The sequence below is a fragment of the Callorhinchus milii genome, unplaced genomic scaffold (assembly GCF_018977255.1).
Source record: "Callorhinchus milii isolate IMCB2004 unplaced genomic scaffold, IMCB_Cmil_1.0 Scaffold5, whole genome shotgun sequence".
Lineage (NCBI taxonomy): Eukaryota > Metazoa > Chordata > Chondrichthyes > Chimaeriformes > Callorhinchidae > Callorhinchus > Callorhinchus milii.
The window spans coordinates 22,980,051-23,003,543 of NW_024704746.1; the positions used below are offsets into that span (position 1 = coordinate 22,980,051).

The 23,493-nt window shown below is 40.7% G+C and overlaps 2 protein-coding genes across 4 annotated transcripts; one reads left to right on the forward strand and one right to left on the reverse strand.

Annotated features, from left to right (window-relative positions):
• Positions 1-3,637: 3,637 nt before the first annotated feature.
• LOC103182781 (centrosomal protein of 112 kDa) lies at positions 3,638-18,989 on the reverse strand. Of its 3 annotated transcripts, none has more exons than XM_007899901.2 (12): positions 18,943-18,989; positions 17,396-17,480; positions 16,513-16,546; positions 16,013-16,170; positions 15,592-15,673; positions 15,314-15,509; positions 14,079-14,146; positions 12,966-13,042; positions 10,357-10,457; positions 9,878-9,966; positions 8,832-8,993; positions 3,638-6,223 (listed from the first exon to the last, which is right to left on the reverse strand). In XM_007899901.2, the coding sequence occupies exons 1-12, from the start codon at positions 18,975-18,977 to the stop codon at positions 6,087-6,089; spliced, it is 1,224 nt and encodes a 407-aa protein (XP_007898092.1). In that variant the 5' UTR covers positions 18,978-18,989; the 3' UTR covers positions 3,638-6,086. The 3 variants fall into 3 exon arrangements, with proteins under 3 accessions (XP_007898092.1, XP_042191279.1, XP_042191280.1); XM_042335345.1 differs by lacking the exon at positions 18,943-18,989 and adding an exon at positions 18,585-18,600; XM_042335346.1 differs by lacking the exon at positions 18,943-18,989 and adding an exon at positions 18,508-18,525.
• Positions 18,843-22,424, forward strand: mmachc (metabolism of cobalamin associated C). The gene is made up of 4 exons (XM_007899900.2): positions 18,843-18,938; positions 20,404-20,598; positions 20,934-21,086; positions 22,055-22,424. The coding sequence occupies exons 1-4, from the start codon at positions 18,861-18,863 to the stop codon at positions 22,355-22,357; spliced, it is 729 nt and encodes a 242-aa protein (XP_007898091.1). The 5' UTR covers positions 18,843-18,860; the 3' UTR covers positions 22,358-22,424.
• The last annotated feature ends 1,069 nt before the right edge of the window (positions 22,425-23,493 follow it).

Below are 23,493 nucleotides of genomic sequence, written 5' to 3' on the forward strand. Positions count from 1 at the left end.
ATTCATATTTTTGCTGCCTGGTTTTCAGTTTCACTACGGACTGAAGAGCTTAATAAGAAGGCTCGAGTTGAAAGCACAAGATTATTGTGCACTTTTTTTTCACAAAAGACCCCTCCAACCTCTGTACAACAGGAATTAAAAACATTTGTAGAAGTATTTCTCCATTGGGTTTCAATGGATTGGATTGAGCGGAATTCTACCCTCCTCTCTTGTCAAGAGTGCGGTGAATTAGAAGTTGGTGTTAACATCTTAAGTGATCTTGGTGCAGTTAACAACAATAATAACTATCCTTGCATTTGACTTAGCGCATCTGGAGACATCTCGAATGGCTTCACAGGATTCATTGCATATTGTAGTGGCTATATTTTGTAGGTGAATTTAAATAGCAGATCGACCGATTTATCTTCCAGATATCAGTGAAAAATTACTTAATGTGATCCAGACATCAGAAAACGTAATACATAATTCAAAGTTTAAAATCTGCCATTCCTCACTTTATTCTGGCATTTCGATCCCATGCTTTTTTTTAAAAAAAAAGCTGCTGCGTTTAATGACTGATTTAAACTGATGTATTTTACAATGGATTTCCAATTACCAAATGACTCCACAGGCACCAAATTAGTTTAAGTAATGAGATATTGAATAGCCGTGAGATGTGAGCTGGGAGACGACCCCTTATTCCTAATGTATAATACAATGCGCTGTTGACCAGTCTGTCTGCCGCACGTCGGTTTCTGGAGGCGCTTGTAGCTGCAGTCATAACAGCGGGTCAGTTTGTACCCTGGTGCAATCTGAAAATGGAAACCTCCGGGAAAAAAATTCCAGAGTCAAAGATTAGTCGAAAATATTTTCTTCTCGTGTGTGGTACAGATGTTCATTTTTTTTGCACACGATGAGCGAAGGGAGATTTCACATCTATTGCAGTAACACCGTGTTTCTTGCTCTAGCCTAAACATGGCCAGTTCCCATAAACCTGATGGTTTCGAGGGGGCTGGTTTGTTTTTACGCGCTGCGGTGCAGGCTCAGTAGGATCCACTCTTTCCGATTACTAACTTCAGCAGTCAGTAAGATCTTATGAAACAATAGTCCTAATAACTAGTTGCCAAGGCTACTAATGAACAATAATCATAATGGAGGGAATGTTACAGTCAACCATCTGTTGAGGTGCCATTATTTAACTGCAACCTAGATCTTTATTGGTAAATTGGTATGGTGATGGGTGGGGGGGGTGGGGAAGAGTCCCTTCCATTATTTTCTTAAAAGGATAAAAGCCATTGTAGCCAACGTGTTGATCACAGCTGCTGTATACGGTGACATTATATTAAACCTTTCAATCACATTTGTGATTCCAGGCTCTTTCTAAAAACGATGTTTTTTTTTCAAATAATCACTGTTTTTTTCTTTTTCTGGGATCAGCCCAGTGCCAAAATCTATCCGCATTAGCCCATATTTGTATTTCATTTTGTCAAAAAAAAAAAGTGAATCAAGAAGGCTATTGAGGAAAACGTGAAACTTGTGCCTGGTGTTAAGAACCTACAGAGCTGGACTGGCTGTTTGGGTCTCCACCAGTTTGCCTCTGGTTTTCCTCCCCTCTCTTGTAACTGTAGTACCATCAAGACTGGTGATGCTGTGAGTTTTGTGTTTATTTCGTGCCAAAATTATAACTTAGTCTTCAGGTTGGACTGGTTGGAAAGTTTATCGTTCACAATCCTTTGGGATTTAAAGTTGGTCGAGTGATGATACATACCGTTGTGCATTGTATAAGGGAAAATCTCGTTTGCACTATTGGAAAATGTGTGTTTTTTTTTAAAAGAGTCGTGTGGGTGGGAGAACTGGTTACCGACAAAGATTAGAGGAATGTCCATGGGGGGTGGTGGGGGAGGGTTGAGGTTAATGTGTGCAAAACTGTTGCAATCTAAGAATGTTGATTTTGTACAGTTGATTTTTACATTTTTGCCTTTGTTTTTGATTTATTAAAATTGGTTTTCCCCACAACCCATGTTGTGAATTCATTTACCCTGATTTATTGAGAGATGCAATTTACCTGAATATTTGGTGCCATCCATTGTAAACTTATATTTTTGTGAATATTTTCAGAAAATCTTTCTGAATGATTAAAAGTTAAAAAAAAAAATTTGCTGTAAATTTAAATGTTGCACTGAATTCCTGAAGGAAATAACCTGGTTTGGAAAATTGTTTAATCGTTTAATAAATGTTAATTGTGGTGATTACGGTGCAACATTTTAAACTGTATTTAAACACCCGCACATTCTTTAGAACGGTCACATACGAGACTTGGGAACATGGGAAGCTGAGAACATTGTAGGTTTAAAATTGCAAGCGAGAGACCTGGGTTCGATTTCCAGGCAGAGGGCGAAACCTTGGGCAAGTTTCCTTACTCCACACAGAGCCTAATAATAATCCCTCCAAAAAAACAAAACAATAATAAATTGGTCATTTTCAATCCACGACTGTTTGTGGGACACTTCTGTGCGCAATTGGCTGCCACGTTTCGCCCACAAATATACAGTCGATTCACTTTACAGTCTATTCTGTGAAGCGCTTTGAGACGTTGAGAAGACGTGAAAAGCGCTATATCAAATGCAAGGATTATTATTATAAAATGCATCATTTACTGACCCCTTAACACATTTATATTTTGGGCAAAGATAAATAGGCCGTTACCTTTTATCCTACGGCCGTTCAATGCAATTGAAACTATTCTTTGACCAAATCAATAGGTCCCACTGATTGGGATTGAGTGAAAAGCATGACATGTACAAAATAATAAAATGTAGAGGCAACCTTTATTTTTTCCTAGTTACAAATTAAACCCATGTTCACTCCAGAAAATACTATACATATTTTACAATTTTAAAATATTAGAGCTCAAATGTATAACATTCACACTGACTATTTGAATGGATGTCTTGTGCTTAATCTTCAATTAAACCTATACCACTATCATAGCAATTTGCTTGGGTAATGTGTTCAAAACTTTCTTTCCGTTCATGTGAACAAGCTGGCAATTAGAAGTAATACTTTGAGTGACTTTGCAGCTATAACTTAGAAGCTTTTGCATATGTAAATTAGAAGCACAATGATATTGCTATCTGGACTGCTATACTGCTTGTGATTTGTTTTTCTTCCCCATTCATGGAATTGGCTCGCTGACAGACATGCCTCCAGTGTGGAAAAAAACATTGAAAGCGAATTCACCTGGATTGCACTCACTTTCGCCCACAAAATATACAGTCAATTCACTCTACAGTATAATCTGTGAAGCACTTTGAAGACGATAAGGCGCTAGCTATATCAAAGGCAAGTATTATTATTACATTGAATCTTCTAGTCAATATAAAGTCCTCCTGTTTGGAGAAGTGTTGAACTGTTGTTCAACACAATTTACACTTATATCGTGTCGTGCCCTCCACGTAGGGTAGTGTCTCTGTGCTTAACAGTGGTGGAGCCTGACTCCGAGTTAGGGGGTGGGTGGGATGGGGGGTGACTGTAAGCATGGTCAAAAAGGTTTTCAGGCTGGACTCAAAAAAGGGCAGGGGGCAGGCGGAGAGATTGAGGGAGAGTGTTTCAGTTTTGGGGCAGTGGCTGAAAGCGCAATGGTGAGGCGGAAGGTGTGAGGGACAAGTAGGAGACCGGTTGCTAGTCCAGCGGAGGTGCCAGGTGGTGAATTGGAGGGTGAGGATGTTGGAGAGAGAGGGAGGTGCCAGAGTGAATGGAATGTGGGCAGCTGAGTTTTAAATGAGTTGGATCTTGTGAATGTTGGAGCTGGGGAGACCGGAGAGGTCGGAGTAATCCAAGTGGGAGGTGACAAGGGTTTGGGCTACATTTGGGATAAGATACGGTCTGAGGTGGGCAATGAGGTGGAGGAATGTTTATCCATTTGATGAACAGGTTCCACTGTTTAAGAACAGTCGCTTTTGAAAATTTTGGGTGGAAATATTGTTCAGTTTAGTAAAGGTTATTTTCCATGAATTTGACAAAGTAGCCATTTCAAAAGCATTCATACTTCGATGTTTTCCCAGTTAATCGGAATGACCCGATATTTTAACATGATCATTTGAGTTAAGCAATTTGTGAACGGTTATCTCACCACTGGGTACATGTTACCATGGAAACTTTTTTCCCAGCCACAAAGACACTAAAGAATCATTACGAGGCATTTAGGTGATAAGAACCAAGCTGTTTCAAAGAGTAATTTGAATTCCTCCGATTACTGTAGTTGCTGCCATGTAAACTGCATTTTCATAACAATTCACTGGGTTGATTTTTCAGTTCTGTTCACCAACACTGGGTTTGATGGTAATAATTACAGACCAGAACACACAATAGGGAATTACTGCTTTGCACTCAATTATGGTATTGTAATCAAAGATTAATCATCCCTGCAGTTCAGTGATTGTCAGTATATGTATCAATAAATACAGCTTTACATAGCTCGACCTAAAACTAATCTGTGGACAAGAAGACAACCTTAACAGTAAGCAGAGGAATTATCCCCATTTCTGTAAATGATAAGACTTCTGTAACTGCAGTGCTCAAGTGTTATACACCTTTCGCCTTTGTGAAAGTGGAGCTGAACCTGCAATTATTTTTCAATGTAAAGGTTTTATATTCCCCCCTCCCCCACCCAAGGTAAGCTGCTGCTGTTGTACCGGGATATGATTTTTGTAAGAAGTTCCCTTTTAGACTTGTGCTTCTCGTGTTATTTGTGGTTGCTGCTGGCTGCCCTGCGGTCTGTTGCCATCCCCTCCTCTGCACTAAAATCACCTGGCAACTTCCTGCCTAAAAATACCTCGTCATAGCAAATGAAGGAACACACACCTGAAACATTAACATTACATTTTTTTTAGGCGCCCACCTGGAGCCATAATTAAACTGACATTTCCAGGTGATATCGGGCTTCAATAAGGAATTTGAACAGAGGATTGGATTCGGGATGTTAAACACATCATCTTCCCCTCCTCCCCTTCCCTCAATAACCTGCGGAAAGGTGGGAGGATTTTCCAGCCCCACTGGCTTTTGCTGCAAACTGAGCTCATCGCACACGGCAATGAGTCTCCATTGAAGAGATATCATTTTTTTCACAATTAACACAATTGAATATTGCTGCCAGAATTTGATGCTGCCTTTTTAAAACTCAAGACAAAATGTGAGACCTGTAATAATGGATGGAGGTACACAGTTTACTACACTGAGTGACTCAGTGAGGAAAATGTTTTTTGACCAAAATATAAAGGAGGCAATGACACCAGTAACAAATAGAATACTTTCAGAAGAGAAATCAATAACATCCAAAACTGACAATGAAGGCTAAAATTGAATAATCCAAGACAGCACTGAAAAATTTGCGTGGATTAAACGATGTAGAAAAACACTGGGGAATGAGTTACACTGCGAGTTAAAGCTGTGGATAGGGGGAAAAAACAACCTCATTGCTCTGCACAGTAACATTTAAGATCAAAGGCTGCAAGTAGGCAATATGTTCTCAAGCCAATACCTCACCAGCCAGCAAAGATACCCATGAATGATTCTGATTGTTTCCTTGTGGGGAAGCGCTTTCCTATTGTTCAGCAAGGCACCTTCTTCCAATTACAGGAAAGAGATGGAGAATCATTCTCCTCTCTGGCACAGCCCCAAATTACTGACCACCTGATAATGTCTCCGTTCATTAGTTGTTAAATTACAATATAACTTCTGATTTCAATAGCATAACTAACAGTGTATACAGTAGAGCAGTAGCACCAGATAAGTATTGTCAATTAAAGAATAAGTTCACAGGGATACAAATGCTAGTTTATAGATCTGTACAAACATAATATTTAAAAATATAGAAAAATTGTCCAATATTCTGGGTTAGGGTTTAAGGGTCGAGACTGCTATAGCACCCAGAATGGTTTCACAATCTTTTCTAAAAAAACTCTTGTTGTCAAATTGAATAGTTTTGATCTAAAATATGCAGGCCAAGAAATTGGCAGTCATATTTTCTCAAGTATAAATACAATATTAGGAGTGCAAACGGGAGCGTTGTAAGAGGAGCTACAGAATGAGTCTTCCACAACTCCGCGTCAGGACAGGTCACTGAGGTTTAATTCAGGCGGGCTATCAGAAAGTCCCAAGTTCACACTGACATCAGAGTCATTTGATTGTCTTTCACTGTCCTCCAGGGTCGAGGTAGAGATGCCGCTGGTGGTTCTCCTGGCACCTGTATTGAAGCAACAAGTTACTTTTGAGTTCATTGACCTAATTCACCAGCATACAAGCTTGTTCTGCTGGTCAACAAAGCAACCAAGAGCAAGGGCTGAAACATCCCATTTGATCACCATTTGGGAGAGAGACACTTTGCAGCTTTCAGTAGTTTGCATATTAAATAAATGGTCAAAGAGTAGATGTGCAATTGTTGCAAATTCCCAGATGGAAACAAGGCAAAAATTACAAGACTCAATCAAGAGTTATAAATGTACATTACATTTCAGGGGCTCAATGGCAGGCTGCCAAAATAAAAACATATTGATCATATCTGTTATTGTAATGACAGTGACTATTATATTTGGAAACAGTGCATCTCACTGAAAAGAACTACCTCAACCCTCCTTGTTTCAGTGAATGTGCAATCTAATCCACCATTTTCTGGGAGATTTAGTTATCATTTCACTGTCTAAACTACACAGATGGTGTCCTAAATTTGCCACAGAGTGCAGGTTTTTCAATAAGTACAAAACTGTGAAAAGAGACTAAATGAAATTCAGCAAGACTTCACTTGGCATAACAAAGTATAGAACCAGAAATTAAGAAATGTAGAGACAAAATAACAAAAAGGAAAAATGCGAAGTACTCAGAACATAGTGCATTTAACTAACCAGAAACTTAAACTCATTGACCTTTTTATTCATTAAAATGGCAATTGCAAATTTTCCATGGACTCTGTGCCTGCTAGAGATCTCAGATTCCTAGCCTAGACATTTACGTCAATGAAACGCTTTGAGATGTTATCCTACATGAAAGACGCTATATAAAGGCAAAATTGTTATTCAATACCTGGCTGGATCTCAATCGCCCACCCTGCATGTTGGCAAGGATAAAAGTAGCTGTTTATTCACACGGTATGTGTAACACATGCAAATTTCTGAAATGTGAAAATTCTTGACTCGAGGACAAACTCCACGCTGCAAGTTAAAATTTCACAAGCGAGATATCACACAAAAGCACTGCCAAGGAAATTCTGTTCAGGGGAAATGTATAATTAAAGAGAAAAGCTTAGAAATGCAAGGACAAATGAAACTGCAACTGACTATGGGGCTAATTTTGTCATTACTTCCCTCCACACCCCAGGTACACCGCAATCTACTAAACATCACATTTTTAAAAAATATATATATATATCTATAAATATATAAAGAAAAATTAAAAATGGCTCAAATTGCAGGAATTTAGGAATTCTATTGAATCCCTCATCTCACTAATTTTAAGGGAAAGCTCACAGAAATTATAAATTATACTTGGCTCCAAGAACTGCAAACTTCAAGCTTCTCATATTAAATATTTATGTTTTAGTCTGTAATTGTTTTTTTTCTTGCACCAACTGCTGTCCCACATGTCAATGAGACACAGAATGTGCCCAGGGTTGCTCATTACGTGGGGGTGTTGGATAGTTGGACCAGATGAATAATGACACATTTTATGAAAAAATTAAAACCGTATGAGGGATGATGTAAAGCTTTCGCACCCTGCTTTCCTTTTCCTCCAGATATTTTTGATTAGCCCATTATCAAGGAGTAAAGCGTTTGGGCACAGAAATGCATCCGTTACCACATACTATCAATGCAACTTAACCAGGATTTCAGTTTTGCACAAGAATAAATTTCTCCCATTCTAGGCATACTTTGCCTCAGCAGCTGAAATTTACAACTGATGTTGAAATTTGTACATATCTCCAGAGCTGTAGAATTTGCAGTCTGCCATATTCCTACATCCATTAACATCTGCTCAGGTGTCTAGGGTTGCTTCATGTCTTCACAACCTACATTCACTGGAGAAGTTCATTACTAGGAACACTCTTGAAAATTTGGGAAGATGCATTATTAACCGACCATACTGAAACTCATAAAAGCTGAAGTCACATTTTGGAAACAAATTTCTAATAGCTTAATGGATGCAAGCTTTGGAATTCAAGGGGATGGCAGATATGGAAGAATGTATAAACAGTAGGAAATGGTAGGTGAGGAGATTAAATGATGTTAGGATATGTGAATTGAGGCGATTGGGAACACTTATATTACTTGAGCAAAATTCAATCACAATTTACATTAAACATTTCAAGAAGATAGTTTCACTAAGTTTTCCCAGGGATGCCTTGGGTTATTCAACGAGCACATTAATGAAGATTAAACTGTTGGGATACTAATTGGCAGGAAGAAATGAAGGCTTTGACTTCAGATTGTACATTTCTTAAGGAATACACCCAAAAGGATTGGTAAAAGGCAAGTTTCCTCCGTCTGGATAGAAGTTGGAAAACTTGCAACATTCCCCTACATTCCCCCTTCCCTCAAAATGTTTTTTACAATGAAATCCCTCACAATACTCAAACTAAGATGGAGAATGATTCAATCACAATTCAATCATAAAATTCTCCCTAGTGATAGTCAATACTGCTGTGATGATCAGATCAGAAGTGCTTGCAAATCATTTTGAAATTACTTTGAATGGGATGCTTATTGCATAATCTTGTACCTCTGCTGAAACCCAGAAAGAGGAATGCATTCAGAACAACACTTGAGCTCCGAACGTATGTTAGTGAGAATAGAATACTTTACCTTTTTTATTTTGCTTAAATGAATCAAGGTCTTGTGAACAAGTGAAATCATCATCTGAGCTGATGTCTACCAGACTCAGGGTGTAACTGAAATCTGAGTCGGAATCTTCATTGAGTGATTGGGCTTTATGCTTCTTCTTTCGATATCGTTTTTCTTTTGTGTCTGGAAATGAAGAATCTATTCAGAGAATAGCGGACATGCTGTGTGCCAGTAAAATGATGTAGGAACGGAAATGTTTGTTCTTGTGGATATTTGTGCAGTAGCCAGTACAACATTTGTACTCAGAAATCATTAAAGCTAAAAACAAACCTACTGTGTATATATGCACACTGTAGCTATTCATCAGAAGAGGGAATACTATTGATTTTCTTTCCGTGGATTCTGAGTGAGATGTCCTCATTGTTTGACGACAGAGCCAAAGCTAGAGATTGGAGTGATGGAATCCTACAGCAACAAACACTCTTTTTCTCGCTTACATTTCTCAACCCAGTCAATACAAGTGTCCTACCGCATGCTGAAACTTCCATCCAGTAGATCACAAGGTTGGAGTCATGAGAGAAGCCCATTAGTTCACAGTGAAGCTTATGTCAATCATGAAGCAGCTCAGACACTTCAATCAGTATGCAGAACAGTAAAATTTATGGATCTGCATTTGCTTACTGGGCTCCCAATTACTCATCCCATAAATACAGTGGTCGACTGCACTTAGTTGCTTAAATATGGCTACCTTGAATAGTAGACTTCAGAACTGAGCAATAACCCCTAAATTTAAAGTGATCCATGCAGTTACCTACCTAGACGTCATATACATTATTAAAATAATAATGGGTGGATGAATGGGAGTGATGATAAATGTTAGTGGGGGCTGGGGAGGAAGCATCTAGAGTGTCTGCTTATACTCAACACAAATACTCCAGCTCCAAAGTTTCAACATCTGAAGTTTCATACTAAATGTACATCAGACTCACTCACTCAACAGTACAAATCCAGCAGAAATAGATCCAAGATCAGCAGAAAGAGAACCTGGTTAAAGATCTGGTACTCACTTGTGCCTCCCGGTTTGGATGGTGTACTGGTCAGATGGTCACCAAGATGAAGGTCTGTCAATTGCTTCTTCAAGCCAGCAACTGCAGATCTGGAGAAACATTCAGCTTACAAATTCAGCAGTTAAAAACACAGAAAATAATAATATACATCATGGAATACTACCTTTTTATACAAGTATTCATCAAAAAAGTACTTCCTCATAACAATGGTCCTGTGTGTACCAAGGCTTCAGTGCCTTGGGATGTCCTCTCGGCATGAAAGGCGCTATACAAATGTAATTTGTTGTTGTTGACTAGCTGGCTGGTAGATTCCCAGAGTGCTTGAGAGGTGTGCCTTTATGTCATATCTATTCAAAATCAGTTGTCCTTTAAGTGCTAGGTTTAACAGTTTTAGCAAACTTCAATAGGTGTAGGTTTTTGTGCAAAGTGAATTGATTAATTCTGGCTAGATTAAACACCCTTGAGTAAATACTACCCACTTGACATGCGTAAGTTCCTGTTCAGTATATTCCCGTTCATGAATTGATCGATTAAAGTTGAGACAATGTGATTGATATTTGTTCATTAGTTCTCCCAAGGTCTACAAGAAAAAGGTAAACAAGACAAAGGAATAAGACATTCATAATCAATATTGAGGAGTTACAACACGTCTCCCCTTTTATTGAAAAAAATGGTGAGTAATTCCACTTTTCAGAGTTCCAGATTTCCTTGCACACTCTGACCCTGAATTTAACCCTAGTACTCGATTTCACTGGAAGTGTATCACAATGCTATAAACTGACTTGTGCTGGAACTTGCGTTTTAATGGGATTGGATTATAAACTTTATAATGAGGTTGGGTCAGACTACAGTATTTACAAAAACAATCAGCATTCACAATTAGCCCTTTTCAAATGAATTTATAAAGACTGTTTAATAATGTAGGCAGAATTCGTCAGATGTGTCAATCTTTAATAAATACACTTATATTTGCTCTCCAAGCTATAGATCCCAAACGGCACATATAGATTTCAAAAATCTTGCACAATTCAAATATCAAGAAAGAAGACCTAATAAGGGACTTTATTTTGAAATAGTTCAATTTAAGTTTACCATAATCGGTGGTATTATGGTACCAGTTGCAATGCCTACTGGTATGGACACAATTTTATTCATTCCTTCACTCAATTGCAGACAATAAAATCTTCAGTCATCTTAAAGGACAATGGTGTTGTGATATTAGATCAAAGTAAACTTTCATTTTGAATGGAATTTTTTTCTTCAACTTTTTAAACAAAGAATTAAAAGATACAATTCAACACTAATTACAAGCCTCGCAAAGGCTGATGTGGGAATGAGAGAGAGAAAAAAATCACACTTATGCAGAGATTCTCTGTTCTAAAATACCATCATGTAAATAATAATCCTTATAATAACTACCCTTGCATTTGCTATAGCGCTTTTCACGTCTTCTAGAAGTCTCAAAGTGCTTCACAGAATATACTGTAAAGTGAATTAACTGTATATTTGTGGGCAAAACGCGGCAGCCAATGTAGAACAGGAGCAACAGCATCCTCTGGTGGTAAAATAAAATACACAATTTCCAGAATCATTTATTCTTGATAGCTTCTCCATAGTCTTAAATTTGGCTCTGTTCTGAGGACCTGTATCCACAGAAAATGGGCACAGAGTGCTTTAACAAATTGCATGTAAAAATATCAACAGCTAGAGCAATGGAGAATTCATTACATCATTCTAGGAGAGATCCCAGAACTGAAAGAAGTCTTCACTGTGGCACCCAGATTTTCTTTAGCGAATAGTACATACAACCCTGTGATGAGTATTGTAATTTAAAACAAAAATCTAAGCCTGTTGATACACTGGCTAAGGTGACCATAGTCATTAAATAGACAGTTGAGAAATCTCTAGTATCCTCCACATTAAGGATTCAACCATTCCTTGTTTAAAAAATAATCCCAAACTATTCAGAAGTGAAAGCTTAATTACAATTCCTTCCAACCATTTGTGTTTAAAAGGGTTCCCAATAGATGGAAGTAGCCTTATAAGGGGATGGAATTGAAACAAAGCATAAGGGAATTTTTATTTGGGAGTCAATTAAAAAGGTTTCTTTCCTCAGAATGTCTTTAACTTCTGCACAAGGCAACCTGGCTGGGTTGAGTGAGGTGCACATGGTCACCATGGATACAAACCCATATCCTACTGCATTGTGCTTTTGTTTCTGAGTACATGAATGTACTAAAATGTCTTTAATCTACTAATATGAGTTAGAGAATAAATAGTCAGCATGACTCAGAGAAAGACAAGGGCAAGATCTACGACTTTACTATTATGGGTCAATTTATTTCAAACTCACCGATTGATTGCAATTGTGCCTTCAGAACTACAGCAGCTGGTTTTGAACGAAACACCACTTACTCTTATATATAAAACCTCAGCCTTTAATTAATTAAAGCTTCTTGAAGCTTGGGGGAAAAAGATGGGCGTATATTAAGCACTTTGTTTTCACATATTCTGGCACGTGAACTGCAAGGTAAGCAAAAGCAGAGCAGCCTTTTTGAACAGCATTAATTGGTAGCTAATGTTCTCTGTACAGTATTGAATTGTTTCATGTCTCCACCTGCTCTGCCCCACCATCAGCCGCAACTCTTCCCTCTCTGCCTTCAAATCCCTCCTGAAGTCCTACCTCTTTGACTGTGCTTTCAGTCAACCCAGCCAGATCTCTCTCCTGCTCAGTTGTTGTAAAGTACTTTACATCAAGGCCACTATCTAAGGGTAAATCACTGTTATTATTTCACTTGATTTAGACAGAATGTGTCTGCTGATTTTAATCCATGTAAACAGTAATTTTGAACTGAAGGCAAAATAAAAGAAATTGGCTGTCCAAAAACATGGTAATTCTTTGAAATTTTACAGAGTTGATATTTCCCAAGTCGGTTAATCTGTCCTGCTGCTTTATTCAGTGATAGTTGTGTTTCATTTCTATTTTGGATAAAAACTAGCGTTTCAAAACATTTCAGAGAAGTACAAAAACATTTATTGAAGGCAATGTAAATTCCAAAAGATTATGCTCATATTTGTGGTGCTCTACCTTATTATCTCTCTCAAGTGATCGCTTGAGGTCCTTTGTTTCAGAAATCTGATTCTGCAGATCCTCCTCCTGTCTCCCTAATAAACAGTGCACACGTAATGAATTAGAAACAGAAACCTTTAGCGTTACGTTTTGTTGGCAGAAATTGGTATAAAAGGGGTTAAGTTTAGCTTGTGGCTTTTTTAAACTAAAGCCATCACTGAATTACAAACCAACAATATTTTCCAATAATTTTATGCTGGAATACGTTTTGCGGTTTGGAGTCCAGGGAAAATGAGAGAACCTTTTTTCCCAGAAATGCTTTAGTTTTGAATTTTCAACAAACAACTGGCTAAAAGGATAGCATTCTGAGGAGGCCTATACATGTATCAGAAAAGAGAAAACATGCAAACTATTTGAACATTAGTAATACTACTAGTACTCAATTGAGTATCTCATTACAGAAGTGTATCCATGTTAATTATGACCACAATAACATACATTAAAAGAGATTTGGTCCTTGCCCTCTGTGCCATAATATAGGGTTTGTCTACTCATCCCTACGAACAGCATTTCAGGAAAGGAGATCACACTTGAATTAATTCGAGTCTGGGTTCAGAGAGACACACACACACAAGATTGAATGAACTGCAATTTGAAGGTTAATGAGGTAGCCCCCACCCAAGAAGATTTCAACAAAGAGTCCTGAATGAAAGAGTTTGGAGGAAGGTCAGTGCTAATCATAGGATAAACTCTTTTAATAGTGCCGCTCCAGTTCAGTGGAATCTGGAGAGGTCACATTTGTGGAAGTGGTCACTAGTTCCTCACAGCCTCTTTAACGTGTTAAGTAGAGCAGGATTTCTGTGGTCGAGCCAGACACAATGCAAGATTATTCAGTCATTTATAGATCTGGCAGTAATGAAAAACAAATGCTAATCATTCCTCCTTTGAATCTGGTTTCTCCTAGTCCTCTCTCTCTCCCTCCCCAGGGCTCTCTTCTTTCCCATACTCCCCAAAAAGTGAATTCTGTAGCCAAGAAAAAAAAGCAAAGGCCCCAAACACAACAGCTATTCATAGACTAAATGCAGAACCACCCCCCTCCCCCGAATTAATTCAAAACATTACTATACTTACGTTGTTTGTGCTTCAGGTTATCAATCTCTCTTCTAAGCGATTCAAATTCTTCATAAAGCTCTCTCTTACTGTGAATGAAACATACAATTATAATAAGTATTCAGTGCTATCATTTAAGGAAGAATGCATCTCTTAAGGGTAATCATTATTACTTACTCATGAATCAAAATTCATTGATCAGTAGAGAAACTAGATTATGAATTCTGGATTGTGGCCTGTTTTTCCTCAATCCAACGAGTACTGGCTAATAGATTTTCATAGATTCATAGAATGTTACGGCACAGAAGGAGGCCATTCGGCCCATCGAGTCTGTGCGGCTCTTTGACAGAGCAAATCACTTTCACTAACCCCAATCACCAGCTTTCTCCCCATAACCCTGCAAACCCGTCTTCCCCCGATACCTGTCCAGTTCTTTCTTAAAAGCTGTTATCGAATCGGACTTCACTGCCCTTTCGGGCAGATCATTCCAAATTCGAACAGCTCACTGAGTGAAAAAATTTCTTCTAACCTCCCCTCTGCTTCTTTTGGTAGATATCTTAAGACTGTGACCACAGGTCACAGACACACCTACCAGTGGAAACAGCTTTTCCCTATCTCGCCTGTCAAAACCTTCCATGATCTTGAAGACCTCTATCAGGTCCCCGCGTAACCTTCTCTGCTCTAATGGGAAAAGTCCGAACTTCTCCACTGTCCTCATAGCTAAGGTTCCCCATTCCTGGTATCATTCTCGTGAATCTCCTCTGCACCCTTTCCAGTGCCTTAATGTCCTTCCTGAAGTAAGGTGCCCAGAACTGGACACAGTACTCCAGCTGAGGCCTAACCAGTGTTTTGTATAGATTAACCATAACTTCCCTACTCTTATACTCTATGCCCCTACTAATAAAGCTCAGTACACCAAATGCCTTTTTTACTGCCTTATCTACCTGCCCCACTACCTTTAATGATTCGCTTACTTGAACACCCAGATCTCTTTGTACGTTCACCCCCCTTAAGATTGAGCTACCAAGTCTATATTGCCTCCTATCATTTTTCCTTTCCTATATCACAAGACCAGTCTGGATGAAGCAGGGCCTTCAGCCTATCTGATCTCAACCTTCCAGAACATCCAGACTACCATCCCATCACAGCATCAAGCTGCTTATTTAAATGAATCTAGTCTCCCGGCTTCTACCGCTTTTCCTGGCAATCTGTTCCAATCGTTGAGATTACTACCTTGGGCACAAACCTATTCCTACCTTTCACGAACCTCTTGCATCACATTAGTAATTGTAGTCGACCCATGACTAAAGCCTCCATCTCGTTGCCGTTGTACCTGCTCGCGCAAGCTATAAATTTCATTTGAGACTTCCCTCCGCCATTCCTCCATCTTTCTCTCCAGTTGGAAATCCAAACTTCTGTCGTCGGGTCGACTATGAATTCGACGAATCTCCTCTGCATCAGAATAGCAAATCAGTGAATGAATCAGTAATCAATATGAAAGATAGTCAAGTTATTCTCTTGATAAAGGGTTTACCTTCTAATGATCTAATCTTCTGTTGTTGGTACTCCTTTTCAGCCTCAACTCTCATTAAGTTTTGATGCAAAGATTGAATGGCCTAGAAGGCAAGAAAATAATAATCATTCGGTCACTCAATCCATGACTGTTGTTTCGTCCAGAAAATATAGTCAATTAAGTTTACAGCATATTTTGTGAAGCATGTCTTGAACACATAAGGCGCTATATATGCGAGGATTATTGTCATTATTATTACCTCTACTGAATAACTGAGCAGTGCCTAGGGCAGAGCAGTGCCAGAAATTCCTGCACAAAACAGCAGGCAATAAACATGCTACATCTTTCCATTCAGACAGCTGCCAGTTGTAGGTTTTCCTTCAGTTGCTTCATAAAGTATCGTATGGTAACCAAACACAGTGATAGAAAACACTAGGTTTACCCTTCCTTGGGATTGCAGCTTCCTGTAGATGTCTGTTAATTCTTCCCTGGTTATTGTAGGGTTCAGTGTATCTGAATAGGAGTTCAAGGGTTCCACAAAGACAGGTATAGCATCACTGAAATGGATATTTCTTGTGTCTATTTTGGCAAGCATATCATCTAAAAAAGAAAAAGATTCAAAATAGAAAATGGGATTAACACAGTATGGAGGCATCAGTTCTTTGCAAGTTAAATTTTGTAGGGTTGCGAGTAAAACTCTCTAAGGTAGCACAATGGTATTTTGTTGCTAGATTTCCAAAGATTAATCCACTATTGCATGTTTGGTCTGTTTATTTTGGAAATAAATTAAAACACCGTTCCCTCAATGACATGTTCATGATCTTGGTCAAGAGGTTCAAAAGACATTGAATGGAAAATTTCCTTTACACTGAAGTAAGTTTTGAAACACTTTTGAAAGCAAATATCACTAATAAAGATCTAACTTCAAATAAATATACTCACCTTTTGTACAATACCCAGCAGTATTCAATCTTTGCTGTTAAACAAACAAGAATAGTAAATTTACAGTTAATGACCCACTTTTTTTAAAGTCAGTGCTATTATATTCAGTGCCTTGGGATGTCCTCATGGTGTGAAAGATGCTACACAAATGTGATTTTGTGTTGTATACAGTGGTATCCAAATTGAATAATATTGGTTGAGTGTGCTTTTAAGTCTAAATATTAATATCCAATCAGAGGGAGCTGCCAAAGAAAGGCCATGTGTTTGCTTTCCTGTTGAAGGCAGCAACAAAAATAACAACTTGCATTTATATAGCACCCTCCACGCCAGCTGGCGTCCCAGAGCACTTAACAGTGGTGGAGGCCGATGCACAGCCAGAGGGAGGGGGAAGTTGACCATAGGTACAGTTGAAGAGGAAGGTCTTTCTTAAACACAACCTGAAATGGGGAAAGAGAGGGAAGGGCAAAGGGATTGAGGGAGGGAGTTCCATAGCTTTGGGGCGAAGTGGCTGAAGGCACGGCCGCCGATAGTGGAACAGAAGATTCGAGGGACAAGGAGGGGGCTGGAGCCAGTAGAGCGGAAGCAGCGGGTACTGCTGTGGGGAGAGAGGAGGTTAGAGAGATAAGAGGTGCTAAACCGTGGAGGGATTTAAACACTAGAGTGAGGATCCTGAAGTCAATTTGCTCTGGGACAGGGAGCCAGTGGAGTTTGGCAAGGACTAGGGTAATCAGGGTGCAGAGTTTAGTACGGGTGAGAATGCGGGCAGCGGAGTTTTGGATGAGGAGCGAGGGTGCTCGTGTAGTACGAGCAGGTGACTCGTTCCCAGACTTCTCAAAAGAACTAAACGAGCAGTACATATTAATACCACCATGACCACACTCACCTTAATCTTTGCAACATTGCTGTCGGTGTCATTTAGTATGGAATTCAGCTTCATGTCCCAGTTCATTACTGCTATACGGCAAGTACTGCTAATGTAAGACACACACCAGTGAGCATATTCACTAAACAATACCTCCCTACACCTCGATTCCCGGCCAGGGAGAAACGTTAGGCAAGGTTCCTGACTCCACATACACACACACACACACACATCTCTGTTCACTAGTTCCCAGGCAGAGGGCGAAACCTTGGGCAAGTTTCCTTACTCCACACAGAGCCTAATAATAATCCCTCCAAAACAAAACAATAATAAAGTGGTCATTTTCAATCCATAACTGTGTGTGGGACATTGCTGTGCGCAATTGACTGCCGCGTTCGCCCACAAATATACAGTCAATTCACTTTCCAGTATATTCTGTGAAGCGCTTTGGGACGTCCTCCCGACGTGAAAAGCGCTATATCAAATGCGAGGATTATTACTATTATTATTGTGCAGCGCTATGAGACGCTGTTTGGCGTGGAGGGCGCTAATAGAAATCCAAGTTTTTTTTCCGTGGCTGATCGCTTTTCCGGAGGTGATAATAAATCCCTCGGCCCACGACCGTTCCTGGGGGAGGTCGGCCTGCGCAGTGGGCTGCCGCGGCTCGCCCGCAAAACACACAGTCACTACGCTTGACGGTATATTCCCGTGAGACGTGTCGAAAAGGCGTAAATAAAGCGCTGCGTCAAACGCAAGCACTATCATTTCATATTTTATCATTAAAGAACCCCCTCCCCTCCCCTTCCCCCCCCCGCCTCCCCTCCCCCTTGTGCCCTTCCCCCACAACCTTACACACCCCCCCCACCCCACACCCTTCTCCCCCCCCCCCCACGACCCCAGAGTCGCCTCCAACCCGGGGGGAGACGATCTTGTCGAGTTACATCTCAGGTAAGTCCGTTTGAAGCGGCCACAGGAGGGGTGAGGGAGGGAGGGAGGGATGGCGGGCGGGGGGCGGTCGCCATGGTGACCAGTGTGAGGGGGAAGACCAGCGCCTGGTGAACCCGCAGCAACTTCGTTCACATCAGCAATACGACCGCGTGTATATTAATAGCTCCCTCTCCTCCTCCCCTCACAGTCACTCTTTACTCCCATCTCGTTCCCCACCGCCCTGAGGAACCGGGAACATTCCGTCACTCTCCCTCTCACTCACTCACTCACTCACCAACGGTGTCCCTGAGTTTGAAATGGCGTCGCTGGGGCGCTGCGGGCGTCACGACGTCACGGCGTCCCTCGCGCGGTGCGCACTGGGGCTTGTAGTTCTTTTTTTTTTGGAGGGGGGCGTTCGTCCAGCCTGTACTGCAGTGACGTGCCGCGGGGCACCCTGGGATTTGAAGTTCTCCCCCCCCCCCGCCCTCCCTCCCTCGCGGACTCGGCCGGAAGTGACGCGTGACGTGGGCGGCGAGGCGAGGCGAGGCGAGCGTGCGACATGGCGGTGGCGGACGCGGTGGCGCAGCGGCTGCGCGAGCTGCTGACTCCCGGCGGCTTCGAGTGTCACCCGTTCAAGGTACCTCAGCGGCGGCCGCCCGGGTCGGGCCTTCTCCATCTGCCCCACCCCCACCCCTCCCCACCCCCGGGGGCGGAGGGGCAGACGAGGGGGAGGGTCCCACAGACAGAGACCGTCATATAATATTCACTATCAAATACGATAATCATAATAATAATCACTGCATTTGATATGGCGCAGCCCTGCGGTCGGAGCCCTCGCCTCGCCTCGCCGTGGGGGGGTGTGGGAGAGAGAGGGTCCCCGGGTTCGAGTCCCGGGACACGTCGGCCAAGTTTCCTTTACACCACGCGCCTGCGAACACGCTCCCGCGCACAAACACGCGCTCACACACACACGCTCGCACACACACACGCTCCCGCGCGCACACACACACACACTCACACACGCTCCCGTGCGCGCACACACACACACACGCGCTCGCACACACGCGCTCGCACACACACGCGCTCGCACACACACGCTCACACACACACGCGCTCGCACACACACGCTCACACACACACGCGCTCGCACACACACGCTCACACACACACGCGCTCGCACACGCGCGCCAGCACGCGCGCTCGCACACACACGCTCACGCGCTCGCACACGCGTTCGCACACGCGCTCAAACACACGCTCATGCGCTCGCACACGCGCGCTCGCACACGCGTTCGCACACACACGCGCTCGCACACACGCGCTCGCACGCACATGCACACACGCGCGCTCGCGCGCGGGCCTCTGGTGGCCTGGCAGGCGGTAGGAGCCCGGCCGTCAAGTCGATCCGCTTCCGAAAAAAATAATGACGATAATGATAATAATTCGGTCACTTCGATCCGCGACTGTTCGTGGGGACGTCGCCGGCCCCAGTTGGCTGCCGCGTTTCGCCCGCACAGAAACGCACGCAGCCACTACACTGTGCCGCATATTATAATAATAATAATAATCCTCGCATTTGATATAGCGCTTTTCACGTCGGGAGGACGTCCCAAAGCGCTTCACAGAACGCACTGTAAAGTGAATTGACTGTATATTTGTGGGCGAACGCGGCAGCCAATTGCGCACAGCAATGTCCCACAAACAGTCGTAGATTGAAAATGACCAATTTATTATTGTTTTTGGTTTTGGAGGATTATTATTAGGCTCTGTGTGGAGTAAGGAAACTTGCTCGAGGTTTCGCCCTCTGCCTGGAATTGAACTCAGGTCTCTCGCTTGCAAAGCGAGTGCTCTAACCACTGAGCTACAGGACTCCACGTATATTCTGTGAAGCGCTTTGAGACGTCTCGAAGACGGAGATAAGGCACGTGATAAACACAAACATAATTATTAATGTTGTGTAAATCCCCCTGACATGAAAAGTGCTGATGTACCTCTATTAAATGCAAAGCCCATTAGGCTTATTATTAAACCCCCCAATGCAGAGATTTACAAATACTGTGTAAATGCCTTTGTAATCCTATTATTACTTTATTTATTTGTAGATTGGTTGGTATAATGCCATCCTGCAGCCCACCTTCCACCTCAAATACCCAGATGACACTTTGGCTTTTGTTGTCCTCAGCACACCGCAGATGTATGAGAAGTCCTTTAAGCCATTCATTATTAGCAAGCAATTCGCGGGTGTCCGAGACCCCATCGATGAATGTGTCGCTCAATATTTTTTTCTCGTGAAAGAGGTAAAGGGGAGATATTGTTCTTGAACTCTCATATGTTTATAAGGAGTTTATTTAAATATATTTTAAACCTGAGGACTCCGATCGCATGTACCATTAAAAAACATTTAATATGTGGGTCACTGATTAAGGTTGGGAATGATAAACTAATTTTGACAATTGGATGTTCTCAACAGGATCAACAGTTTCTTGAGTTACAGAACATTGTGAATAATTTACTGGACTGTTGATACTTTTGTCTTTCTTCCTGGATATCAATCTAATCTGTGATTAGATTGAGGCTTCATCCGGATATTTAGGATCTCACAGTAACCATCTTTCCTTTTCTCACTCTATAGAATCTTTCTGAGCAGAGGATAGAAGCTATCCATGACTTTGAAATACTTCCAAATCGTAGACCAAAGGTTCTGGTGCAAACGGCAGCACATGTGGCTGGAGCAGCCTATTATTATCAGAAAAATAATGTAAAGAAAAACCCCTGGGGAGAAAAGGTAAGAGTGGGACCAGTATCTTCAGTCATGAGGCTTTGGTTTGCCTTGATAAGATCCCTTACTGGAATGCCAATGTGAATTATATTTAAAGGAAACTGAAGGATGACAGCACAGTGATCAGAGCTTTGGAGCTTGAACCCTTGAACTCGTATTGAATTTGTGATATTGCTGTGGGAATAGTTACAATGGAGGATGGGTGATATTTCATAGGGAGAGAAAATTAGGAAGGTCAATCCTGTTTTTAGCAGGTGTTTCAAAGTGGCAAGAGCGTAGACTTGTTAATCTGAAAAATAAACTGTGTTGGCACTTGGCAAAGGGAAAAAAAAATTGATTGAATTTAAAATTTGAGAGAGTCCTTCTGATGGTTTGCTTGGTAAATCCACTGTCCAGAATTTTGTCACCCCAGATAATAATGATAATCATCATCCTTCCATTTGGTATGACACCTTTCATCTTGTGAGGATTTCTGTGAAATGGAGTGACTGTGTATTTGTGGGTGAACACAGAATGAAGAACTACTGTACATGAAACTACAGAACTCCAACATGTTGGAGTGTAAAAATAATAATAATACTTGTATTTGATATAGTGCCTTATGTCGTCGATACCTCTCCAAGTGCTTCATAGGATATACTTGAAAGTGTTTTTGACTGTGTTGTGTGGACAAAACAAATTTGTTCCTCGAACTTCCCACGCAGCAAGTTCCACATATACCATTAATGGAGAAACTGAATTTGTAAGCTGAATGCTTCACCAAAAAGAGTGAGAAAATAATAAAAATAATAATAAAAGTAATAAAATCTCAGAAAAAGTACTGTCCTATGATGTTCTTTTACACCTTCAAGTGACTGTTTATAGCAATCACCATCGCCTTGGAGGTCAGTGGCTGTCCTTTCAGTTTGGGTTATCAGAAGTGGGAGAAGGGAGAAATAAACAATGCCTTTAGAATTTAAAATTATATTTTACAGAAAATCTATGGTGTATGTATTCATCCTCGTTACGGTGGCTGGTTTGCAATAAGAGGAGTCCTCATATTTCAGGATCTGCAGATTCCGTCTCTTGAGCAGAGGCCACCTGTAGATTGTGTTTCAACAAAGGAGAAAATAATCGAACTGCTGGAAAGATTTAATTTCCACTGGAGGGACTGGACTTACCGAGATATCATCGAGGTGGAGGAGAGATACTCTGAAGACCAGAAGCAATACTTTGCTACACCTCCTTCGAAAAGGCTGGAACTACTTGGACTGAAAAATAATTGTCTTTCATATTGAGTTGTGAAAGGAAGATGTATTGAGGGATATGGGGCAAGGGCGGGTAATTGGACTTGAGGTACAGATCAGCCATGATCTTTATAGAATAGTGAAACAGGCTTGAGGGGCTGAATGGCCTACTCCGGTTTCTATGTCTTTATACACTAATCTGTCACTTACAGTGATCTGCTCTTTTTTGAACAGAAAGCCTGTAAGGATCCGTTACTGCTGAATTTATACTGCTATCAATTAGAGGAAACCTAGCAATATAGAATATGTTGAATATAGAAATTATGGGATAATATAGTTCACACTCCTGTTTCAAATGCAAGGATATCAAATGCAAGGATTAGAATAACTTGAATGTGGCTCTAAAAATGAGCAGCCTATGTGTTTTTAGTAGAAATATGTAATATTTAATATATAGTATTTTAAAATTATTTTTGAGAGCTATAGAAATTCTAACAAAGTGGCATAGCAGGTACGTGAGGGGTAAAAAGTAATTTATTAGTCTGTTAGAATGAAGATGTTCAGAACATGTTACAGTATGTAAGAAATACATTATGAAGACCAATGGAATATTACAAGTGAATTTGTTCAACAGCACAATTAGAATAATTTCATTTCCTTTGAATTTCTATAATGTATATGTATACATTATATGTAGCAAAAACTTATTTTGTTATGACTTTGTTATTGGACATTTTACTGAAAAATAATCTCCTGTTTTAACGCAATTGTCACTATTTATTATAGAGTATAAAAAGACAACGACTACAGTTTTATTTCTTGAAATACCTTTATTCTAAAATATTCCAAGCAGCTTCTTAATAGATTTAGTTTAATAAAAAAAAGCAATATAATATTCTAACACATGTATTCATTATCACAAACATTCTTGAAGGGACAGAGCAGCAAGTTACAATTGAGGTTGGAAAAAGATGGTGCAAAACATCCAACACATTTGTAATATTCTCTGCATTGAAAACACAGAGACTGGGACACATGGACACATTTCCACTTTTACATCCTGCATGTGAATAGTCGTTTCCCTTTCATTTCTATTAGTTTATTTTACAAGTTCCTGAGACGTCCTTCGTTACAAAGTGGATCACCTTTTGCATGCAAAACAAATGCCCAATTACCTGATATTGCCT

What these genes read in the sequence shown, in the direction of transcription:
- mmachc (XM_007899900.2), top strand. Translation starts at nt 18,861, where the DNA reads ATGGCGGTGGCGGACGCGGTGGCGCAGCGGCTGCGCGAGCTGCTGACT. An exon ending in TCGAGTGTCACCCGTTCAAG is followed by an intron (nt 18,939 to 20,403) that starts GTACCTCAGCGG and finishes ATTTATTTGTAG; the next exon opens with ATTGGTTGGTATAATGCCAT. An exon ending in AAAACCCCTGGGGAGAAAAG is followed by an intron (nt 21,087 to 22,054) that starts GTAAGAGTGGGA and finishes TATATTTTACAG; the next exon opens with AAAATCTATGGTGTATGTAT.
- LOC103182781 (XM_007899901.2), bottom strand. Translation starts at nt 18,977, where the DNA reads ATGGAGAAGGCCCGACCCGGGCGGCCGCCGCTGAG. An exon ending in AGCTGCAATCCCAAGGAAGG is followed by an intron (nt 15,674 to 16,012) that starts GTAAACCTAGTG and finishes CTTGCCTTCTAG; the next exon opens with GCCATTCAATCTTTGCATCA. An exon ending in ATCCAAACCGGGAGGCACAA is followed by an intron (nt 8,994 to 9,877) that starts GTGAGTACCAGA and finishes CTTCATTTCCAG; the next exon opens with ACACAAAAGAAAAACGATAT.